The sequence below is a fragment of the Montipora capricornis genome, chromosome 6 (genome assembly GCF_036669925.1).
Source record: "Montipora capricornis isolate CH-2021 chromosome 6, ASM3666992v2, whole genome shotgun sequence".
Lineage (NCBI taxonomy): Eukaryota > Metazoa > Cnidaria > Anthozoa > Scleractinia > Acroporidae > Montipora > Montipora capricornis.
This window is the reverse complement of record NC_090888.1, coordinates 14031906-14042638: the sequence shown is the minus strand read 5'-3', so window position 1 is coordinate 14042638 and position 10733 is coordinate 14031906. Positions and strand designations below refer to the sequence as shown.

The window sequence follows — 10733 nt, the reverse complement described above, 5'->3', positions numbered from 1 at the left end:
GTCAGTTGTGAACGTAAGTAATGGCGGACCACAAAAAAGCCAAACATTTGGCCAGTCAAGTGTTCAGCAAACACAATTTCAAAATCCGAAGGAAAAAAGACTCGACTGTGTTTTTTTATCAGAGTAACACTTTAACTGAAACATATCTCAAGGGACAAAATGGGTGTATTTCTATGTATGTAAGCCCTTCCTTTCTCGTGACGCATAAGCAAAAAAGTGACTTTTAACCTTTCAATGCATGCTAAACCAACGAACAAGGGGTGAGGAGGTGAAGTGAGATAGTCGTCAAATTCAACAACAACACCGTGAACTCTAAAAGATAATATGGACCTTGAGCTGACGACAACGGCTACAAGAACGCCATAAATTTGCATATTTAGCGAGCAGAAACAATAGCTTTGCACGCCCTGCACGTGCGCTTTACATCTTGATACATTTCTTTGCCGTTCTCGTCTTGACTACGACGTGAAATGTTCAAATTTGAGGTCATGTAGAGAACGAGAGCACATGACTATGAATTTTCAATTTTCTCTCTGAACATACACCCACACCGTTCTCATCAACTTTATTCTTGGATTGTGTATTCACACTTTCCAAGCCGAAGAGAGACATGGAGTAATCGCAAAATTATTACAGTAACGGGAAATAATATTTTTAACCAACGTTCTCGTATCCGTCGTCGTCGTCGTCGTCCTTGCTTAAGGTCCCCAACGACAACGGAACAGATAATCTTTCATTCTCTATTTTAACTCTGAAACCGCTTGTACCAATTCATTTTTAGAATACTTTGTAGGACGTGAAGGAGACTGAATAATCGCGAAAGACTTATGATAGATAGAGCCATGTTATATTTTGAATTGACGTTTTCCGTCGTAGATCTTAAATTCCATAATATTTTTAGTCAACTATCTCGTAGCCGTTGTCGTCGTCCTTGCTTAAGGTCCCTAATATTGTGAGTCATGATCCTGTTGGCGTCGATGTAAACACTAAACCTTTAGAAAGAAGATGATCACGCATATCAGAGATGTTCGAGTTCATGCGAGAGTCTAAACTAAGGCGAGGAGCACCAATGTAGTTGCGAGACAAATCCAAAGTAGTAAGGGAGGTGTTTACTGCGAGGGCCTGGGAAAGTGAAGTAGCACCCTCAGCACCAATGGAGTTGCGAGACAAATCCAAAGTAGTAAGGGAGGTGTTTACTGCGAGGGCCTGGGAAAGTGATGTAGCACCCTCAGCACCAATGGAGTTGTGAGACAAATTCAAAGTAGTAAGGGAGGTGTTTACTGCGAGGGCCTGGGAAAGTGATGTAGCACCCTCATCACCAATGGAGTTCCGAGACAAATTCAAAGTAGTAAGGGAGGTGTTTACTGCGAGGGCCTGGAAAAATGAGGTAGCACCCTCATCATCAATGGAGTTGTCAGACAAATACAAAGTAGTAAGGGAGGTGTTTACTGCGAGGGCCTGGGAAAGTGATGTAGCACCCTCATCACCAATGGAGTTCGCAGACAAATACAAAGTAGTAAGGGAGATGTTTACTGCGATGGCCCGGGAAAGTGAAGCAGCACCCTCAGAATCAATGTAGCTTCCAGACAAATACAAAGTAGTAAGGGAGGTGTTTACTGCGAGGGCCTGGGAAAGTGAAGCAGCACCCTCATCACCAATGGAGTTCCTAGACAAATTCAAAGTAGTAAGGGAGGTGTTTACTGCAAGGGCCTGGGAAAGTGAAGTAGCACCCTCATCACCAATGGAGTTTCCAGACAAATACAAAGTAGTAAGGGAGATGTTTACTGCGATGGCCCGGGAAAGTGAAGCAGCACCCTCAGCAGAAATGGAGTTTGCAGACAAATTCAAAGTAGTAAGGGAGGTGTTGACTGCGAGGGCCTGGGAAAGTGAAGTAGCACCCTCAGCAGAAATGGAGCTTGCAGACAACGTCAAGGGAGAAAGGGAGGGGTTGACTGCGAGGGCCTGGGAAAGTGAAGTAGCACCCTTATCACCAATGGAGTTTCCAGACAAATGCAAAGTAGTAAGGGAGGTGTTTACTGCTAGGGCCTGGGAAAGTGAAGGAGCACCCTCATCACCTATGGAGTTCCCAGACAAAGCCAAAATAGTAAGGGAGGTGTTTACTGCGAGGGCCTGGGAAAATGAAGTAGCACCCGCAACGCCAATGGAGTTGTCAGACAAAAGCAAAGTAGTAAGGGAGGTGTTTACTGCGAGGGCCTGGGAAAGTGAAGTAGCACCCGCATCGCCAATGGAGTTGTGAGACAAATGCAAAGTAGTAAGGGAGGTGTTTACTGCGAGGGCCTGGGAAAGTGAAGTAGCACCCTCAGCACCAATGGAGTTGCAAGACAAATCCAAAGTAGTAAGGGAGGTGTTTACTGCGAGGGCCTGGGAAAGTGAAGTAGCACCCTCATCACCAATGGAGTTGCGAGACAAATCCAAAGTAGTAAGGGAGGTGTTTACTGCGAGGGCCTGGGAAAGTGAAGTAGCACCCTCATCACCAATGGAGTTGTAAGACAAATCCAAAGTAGTAAGGGAGGTGTTTACTGCGACGGCCTGGGAAAAGGCAGCAATCCGTGTACGTGATCCCAAGTATATTGGAATTTCCGTCAAATCAAGACTTTTGCCAAGGGTATAAGCCAATTTAGTATACAGGTTTTCCGAGAAAGTTTTACATTCCTCTATGACATGAAAAGCCATGTCCAGGTACGGGTTCCTGGGAGATCTGCGGCCTGTCACACTTGCAAGTGAGGCAACACTATTCACAATCGACACTGCCGTTTCCTCGGAATGTGAGGATATGATTCCACTCATGAACATGAAAACTTGATTTAGTTCACGAAAATATCTTTCTTCGGTCAGAACTGACTTCTCGTCAATTGCTCCATCAAGGATGGAAAACGCAAGATATAGCCCGGCAAAGAATTCTTGAAAACTCTTGTGAAAAAAGCTATAACGGAAACAAGGCATTCTCTTGCTACCGCCAGCCTGGATCGAGAGAAAGCCAAATTTAATGAACAGACTTTCCGTGAAATTCCCTTCGACGTCTTCGAAATGCTGTTCTCCTTTAAAAAGAGATTCTTGCGCCATTTTTCCTAGGGTCATCAGTTCCTTCTTGTAAACTATTAGAAGGTCTTTACCACTGCTTGGTAAGTGGTTCTTCATTTCGTATCGCCTCAAAACGAAGAGAACGATCTCTACGTACAGCTGTGTTCTGTTGTTTGGTAGAATGCCGCCATAATCTTCGAAAAGCACACAGAGCAGAAGTGTATTCAAAGGGTTTTTAGTTAGTTCATTTAAATTCCCTTCAATGTGCTCATCAGCATCATACGGATGCCACAGTACATTTATCAGCTTCTCTGCCATTTGTTCTGCGTGTCGAAAATACTTCCTTATAAAACACTTCGCATCACTGCTCGTGAATCCCACAATCTCCAACAGTGTGTCCGAGAAAGGTCTTACTTTATTTCCTGCTTCATGACGGGAAGTAAGAACAATGTGACAACCACGGAGCAGCTTTCTTTGAAGAAGACTAAAGTACACAGCCAATTTTTGAGGGTCTGCCTCGTCTAACCCATCGAGCACTAACAGGACTTTAGCAGGGTTTTCTCGCACGAAACGGAAAAACGTTTCTTTCAACTCTGGGTCAATTTCTTCCGGCAGAATTTGATCGTCGATAGCCTCCCAGATGCTAGATTCAATTTCACAACATCTGAGGAGCAGGAGCACCTCTACTCTTGGGAAAGACTCGTCCCATTTGCGGTCTTGTTCAGTTGCCCAATCATATGCCAGCTTTTGACAGTAGGTCGTCTTTCCCATGCCAGGTTCACCCTCAATCAGGACAATCCGTGGATGTTGGCAATCTTCGTGTGATGTAAAAATACTTGTCATGTTGGTGATTTCTTTCGCCAGCGTTCCGCGTGTCTTTTCTTTTGCGACTATCTTAAGTCTGGTGAAAATGTTCTCTAATTGGAAGCTGAACCCTTCACACCAAGGAACTGGGCAAACCACCCCTTCACACTTTTGGTAAATTTGTCTTATGGATTCTATGATATCACTTTGACATAAAGAACTAGCTGCAAAACAAACAAACAAACACCAAGAAAATAGGGTCAATTTAGAAGTTTTTTTTTTTTTTTTATCACCTTACATGTTTTGAAAGCACAAACACCCCTCCCCCCACAAAACACACTCACACCCACACACACGGAATATGTTTACATCATAAAGAAAAATAAAATAAAATAAATAAATAAAAAAGGAGGAGGTGCTCTTGTTTTGAGAGGAGCGACCAATTTATTATACTCTACAAGATCGGAATTGCCTGTACAGTTGGAGAACAAGGTGCTGGATTCTGTATTTATTTATTTATTTTTGAAGCAATAGCGGTTCCCATTTCTTTCGCGTTGTTGTATCTTCCTTCTCTACTTTATGAATATATTGTAGATGCCGTAAGTATTCTTCGAAAATTGGCTTTTGTTCTTTAAATTTACACAGCCAGATGAAATGTTTGCTTGTCAAAAAACAAAAATTAATTTGCAAATTGTATTTAGAGGTATCTGGCCTCAGTCCCAAGCAAGTATCTACCTGAAAAGCATATTCTTTACTAACAATTTTACAGGCCTGCATCCATGAAAAAACATGATTCCAAAAACAACGGCTTTTGCTACATTCCCAAAATAAATGAAAGAGGCTTTCTTTACCATATTGACAGAAGGTGCATTTCTCGTTATCTAAACATCCTATTTTCTTAAGAAAACTATTAGTTGAAAGTCGTCGATGTAGGAATTTAAAATTAAAAACTATGAGTTTTGAACTCTTGGTACATGTAAAGGCCAAGACATAGGCTGCTTTCCAGTTGACTTTGTGACCGGGTTCCAGATTAATTTCTTTGTGCCATTTTTCTTGACTTAGAGTTGGTAGCTCACTTTTTATTGATACTAACTTCTTGTAAATCAATCTAGAGGGTTTTGAGTTTTTTAGAAATTTTGAAAGGAAGCTCTCATAACTAGCATTAGTCCTTTCACTTTGCCTACGGAGAGAATTAGTTGCCGAAATTATTCCGTAATAACTTAAGGGAGGAACTTGAAGGTTATATTTGTCTTGAAAAGCAGTCAAAGATAAAAACTCAAAGGAATCATTTAGGATGTGCTTAACTTCGGTTATACCTTTAAGGGACCAGTCTTTGAAAAAAACTGGTCTATTTCCAATTTTTATGTGAGTTGTACCATAGAGGTGAAGATAAAAACTGTGCTTCGGTTGTCAAGTTTTCGGTGAAGGAAGCTCACACCAAATTTCAAGAATTTCTTTGATGAAAGGGTCTGAGACCTCAATGAAACAGCACGCGTCCTTCCTAGTAAGGTTGCTAAAATATCGTCTTTCGCGTCCGTGTGACTGAAGTTCCAAGTCAACAAAACACTTCCAGCTGCTACTGGTTTCAGGATCACGATATTTTTTTAATTCAAGATGATTTAAGAGATTTATTAAAAGACTCTATATCAATCATTTTAAGTCCTCCTTCAGAAAAATCGTTTATCATAACATTTCTTTTTATTTTATCCCCTTTTCCGTCCCATAAAAATTTATAAAAGAGCACGTTTATCTCTTTAATTGCTTTATGGTCTGTTTGAAGTGGCGCAAGTATATACACCAATTGTGATACCGCAAGACTTTTAATGACTGTAATTTTCCCAAGCAGACTAAGTCTACGAAATTTCCAACAACTTAACATCGCTTTCACTTTTTCCACTTTATCTATGTAATTATGAGAAACTGTTATATTTGAATCCGACGAAAACCAAAAACCAAGAGCCTTAACTTTTCCTTTACGCCATTTAAATTATTTTCAGGACAGAGTTTAAGATCACTGTTTACCTTTGAACCGATCCATAGAGCTTCTGTTTTACCACAGTTGAGTCGGAGACCAGATACCTCTCCAAAAAGATTTAATAGTCTTAAAGATTCTTCAAGGGATTCTATAGAACCGTCCAAGATTAGCGTGGTGTCATCTGCATATTGGCTCAACTTAATATTTTTTGCTTTCACAGTTATTCCTCTAATTTTTTCATTTTTTCGAAAGGCTTCGGCCATTACTTCTACCGATAAAACAAATAAGTATGGCGACAAAGGGCAGCCCTGCCTAACTCCTCTAGTCGGTTTAAAGAAATTGCTCGCCCAACCATTGTTCAAAATACAGCTTTCAATGTTACAGTAAAAAAATGTTAATCCATTTTAGAAGTTGTGGGCCATAGCCAAAATACTTTAAAGTCTTTTGAATGAAAGTCCACTCTAACGTATCAAATGCTTTCTCGAAATCAAGGAAAAGAAGAAGTCCGGGAATATTCTTCGCTGCCGTGTATCTAATAACACTATCAATTAAAAGGATATTTTCACCAATAAATCTATTCTTAATAAAACCTGTCTGATCATCAGAGATAAGTTTCGGAAGAAAAATTTTTCTTCTGTTTGCTATGGCTTTTGTTGCAATCTTATAGTCACAGTTAGTCAGTTAGTCAAGGGTCGCCAATTTTTTAATTAGACTGAGATCCGCGTCCTTTTTAGGAATAACTTTAACAATTCCAAGTCTTTGCGATACTGAAAGTGTTCCTGTTTCATACGAATAGTTAAAAGAACTTACCAAGATATCACTCACATCAATCCAAAAAATCTTGTAAAATTCGCAAGGGAGGCCATCTGTTCCTGGCGTTTTTGCCGAATTCATACTGTTTAGCGCTTACGTATACAGACATTCTTCCCTATTCAACAAGCCTTCGCAAACAAGTTGTTCCGCATTGGTCAAATAATTTTGATTTTGCTGTGGTGGGAAAAAAACGTCACTAGATTTCTCGTTATTGGTTTTGGAACTGTAAAGAGTTTGATAAAAAGACTCACACTCATTCAGAATTTCTTTGTCTGTATCTGCAAAATCCTTTTCACTGATTTTAAGTTGAGTAATTGTTCCTTGTTTGCAATGTCTCTTTTCCAGATTAAGAAAATATTTCGTATTTTTTTCACCTTCATTATACCATCGTGATTTCGATCTGATAATTGCCCCTTTTGTTTTATATTCGATTAATGATTCTAATTGTTCTTTCTTTGCTTCAAGGTCGGTCCATATTTTTTGTTTTCGAGAATCATTAATATGCATATCACTTAAATCTTGTTCCAATTTTGCAACTGATTGCTCAATTTCTTCTAACTCGTTTATTATTTTCTTTTTCTTGGAGGCTCCAAATTTTATCGATTCCTCTCTAACTTTCATTTTAATCATCTCCCAGAGCAGATTAGGGTTAATAAACTCATCTTCCCTGTATTCATCTTTGGTTTGTTGTATAATCAATTTGATTTGATTAATATATTCTGTTTCAATTAAAAAGGAGGTGTTAAGTTTCCAGAATCCTCTACCTCTAGTATTAGAATGTAGCGAAATTTCTAAAACGATCATTGAATGGTCCGTTTTATATCCCGGAATGATATCTGCTTTGATTATGTTACAGAGTATTCCTTGACTTACCAGAAAAAAATCAAGTCTGCAGTAAACTTCCGGTTTTCGTTGTCGCCGCGTAAATTTAAAAAGTTCTGGGTTTAATACTCTCCAAACATCGATTAAATCTAAACTTTGGCAATAGTTGTTGGTGATTTCCAATGACTTCTTATGAGTCCTACTCATACCACCTTTTTTATCCTTTTCAACATTAAGCACTAAATTATAAAGTCACCTCCTAAAATTATGTCTTCTCACTGGAAATCAAACAAGTGGTCAAAGATCGAAGTGAAAAAAGAAGGATCATCTTCATTTGTTGCATATATATTTGCTAAGGGCAGTTTTTTCCACTGGTAATTAAGTCACATATTATAAAGCGCCCCTCGGGATCAGTATAAGCTTTGGAAATTTGAAAATCGAAGTTATTATTGAAAAGAATAGCAACACTAGCGCTTTTGCTTGAGCCGCAACCGAAAAAGGCCTGATAGCCCCATTCTGCTCGCCATTCATGTTTATTGTCTTCGGTACAATGGGCTTCTTGAATAAAATATATTGACATTTTTTACATGCGTAACCAGTTAAAAATCTCACGCCTCTTAACCTTGTCTCCTATTCCTCTAACATTCAAGGATCCTATTTTAAGGCCCGATTTTTCTATGATTTTTTCTGAGTATCACATTGGACACCCCCACCCAAGAACACCTCCGATAGTAACTATAGATGTAAACTATAAGGTCAAGGAAAAAAGTCGAACGAAAAATTAGCAAATAAACAAAGGACAAATGCACAACCAAACAGTGATAAAAACAAGTGTAGGACATTAAGAGTTTAGGAGTGTACGACTGATTCGTTTTTGTTCTAATCCGTTCGTTCGGCTTGCTCCTCGCCTCCGCCATAGACTCTTCAAAGAAAATGTAAAAAGGCGAACGGCTAAAACCAACCACCTACGCCGTCATTACTCAAACCCAGTCCCAATTTAGAAGTTGATTGACTCAGAGTTACTAGCTTTTCCTTTTTTCAGGGTGAGAGACGATTTCCAATTTTAAAGCGAAAATCCATCCCTTTCTTCTGGTACACTATTCTTGGCCTACCCATTTCCTAGCTAATCCGTCTTCACATTAAGATTGATTATTCACACGAATAAAGTGTGCGAGTCAAGTTTCGTGAAGAAATTGCGAGAATGCACTGACGCAAATATATTTGCTGAAAAGCTGGCGGGTCAGAAAATGACTATCACAAGCTAAATTTGATCCTGTGATTTAATTTAGAGGTGTCAGTGGTATGCAAGCCCTCTTGGCTGATTTTCCTACGTTTTGCCGCTTTACTAGTCATTTCTGGTACACACACAAGCAGAGTTTCTAAATGAGCCTGTTGTCCTATCCACGTTTGTTTTCATAATAAAATTCCCACATAATGTTTTCTGCCTGTGTGCGTAAGTGTTAGGCTTGCGTATCACAGTGCTTAGGGGTAAGAACTAAAACGAGCACGAGTTAACATAAAACCAACGCAATATTACAGGAATAATAATATATTCAAATTGAAATGCAGTGACAATTATAATGAAGTAATAAATCCACTTTAAAATCACGTTGGGCAGAGCAAAAAAGCTCATAATATTATGTAAAAATTGCTTATTTTTGCGCAACATTTCGATTTCCAACATGGTCAAATTGCCTCTATCGCACTTATTTAAGGTCATATATACCTTTCGTTCGATCAGCAGCCAGGGAAGAAGATGGAGAGCTTTCGCTTGTAAATAGGACCTGACGTTGTTCATCTGTCAAAATCACATAACAAACCACACATGACTTAAGGTTGGCATTCGCATAAACGGCGCACACGATACGAGCTTATTTGAATCGTTATCTCACTAGTTCACCAACACTGCCAAATTCCAGTTTGATCCGGAATGCACGGAAACGAGCTCCTGAGCGCTCTTAAGGTGTTCCATGAGTAAACAAATTACAATTGCAATTATTTACAAAAAAATAATACAAAGTGCTACTTAGGTCGGTAATTATATTTTTGATATTGGAAAGGTTATTATAATTTCAATTCAGGCAATGCTCATGGTGTCCCCCAGATCCATCTGTGGTTATCAGTGTCTTCAAGTGTACACAACGTTTAGGCTCATGACGCCAGAAAGGCCAAATAAAGAAAGCGCTGCCACGGTAATGTCTAGAAACTAATCCCCCGGGAATTGAACTCTTCTTTTTTTAACGCAAACACAACGTTGCATCTTTTGTTCAGTTAAAGAAACCAAGGCACCTTATCACGTGAGTAAACAGGCTCTATTCGAGAAATGTCCTTCGAACAGCCGCTTTGTACTTGTGAAAGTCCTAATTATTCCTTACCGGACTTTCTCTTTAATTTTCCTTGTGCGTCTGATGGCATCTGAGGCTCGCAGGAAGCATCTGTCGAAATAAATGAAGGCGAACAATACGTGAGTCTTTCAGAGTTACAAAAAACATGGTCAAATTGCCGTAAGGTCATATATACCTTCTCTTCGATGAGAAGCCACAGAAGAAGTTGGGAAGCCTTCACTTGGAAATAGGAGCAGAGTTTGTTCCTTAGCAGAAACATCCGTAAAAGTCAAATACAACAAACCATACATTACTTTACAGTAAGTTGGAATTCGCATAAATGATAAACGGCATACACAATACGAGCTTATTTGAAGCTTAATCTCATTATTTCTGGCTCAACAACTCTTACCAGCAGCGAGCAATTTGATTGACCCTTTTGGGGATTCTTCTAGCTAGACAGCGGGCACCTAAACTATCTACTGTTCGTAACTAACACAACACATAAAAAGAACGTGTCTAGGTTTCGTTGTTTGGCAGACGTAAGACTGCACAAGCAGTATCCACAGTGTACATCATTTCACGCGGTGATCTCATGGTTAGTGTGCTCGACTCCGGGTCGAGTGATCCGGGTTGTGTTGTGTTCTGTCAGCTAAATTTAGAGTCAGATTAAAATTTGCTTCGGTTTACATGACTTTACCTGCGTGTTCCTTAGACTCTTCCTCTTCTTCTCGTGCTTTCTTTGATGAAAGGCCATGATCAGTCAAAGAGATATCTGTAAATATTTGTAAGTAAAAATTTGCAACACCTGCAATCTTGGATAAAACTCTTGGGAAAAATTCTGCCGTGAAAATCCTTGGATATGCACTCTCAATTTTGTCCCAACTGTACCGAATAACAATGTTGATAATGTGATGAAAACTACCGTGCAACCCTTTGGCCGTTTCTTAACC

At 39.5% G+C, this 10733-nt stretch overlaps 1 protein-coding gene across 1 annotated transcript in view; it reads right to left on the bottom strand.

Annotated features, from left to right (window-relative positions):
• Positions 1 to 1032: 1032 nt before the first annotated feature.
• LOC138053258 (NLR family CARD domain-containing protein 3-like) overlaps positions 1033 to 10733 on the bottom strand; it is a gene marked incomplete at its 3' end in the record, with an annotated part of 32181 nt that continues 22480 nt past the window's right edge. The window contains exons 10-15 of the mRNA XM_068899915.1: positions 10481 to 10555; positions 9977 to 10093; positions 9832 to 9891; positions 9183 to 9254; positions 2215 to 4070; positions 1033 to 2130 (exon numbers count right to left, since the gene is read on the bottom strand). Coding sequence (XP_068756016.1) covers positions 1033 to 2130; positions 2215 to 4070; positions 9183 to 9254; positions 9832 to 9891; positions 9977 to 10093; positions 10481 to 10555 — 3278 coding nt within the window. The remainder of the gene's footprint in view (positions 2131 to 2214; positions 4071 to 9182; positions 9255 to 9831; positions 9892 to 9976; positions 10094 to 10480; positions 10556 to 10733) is intronic.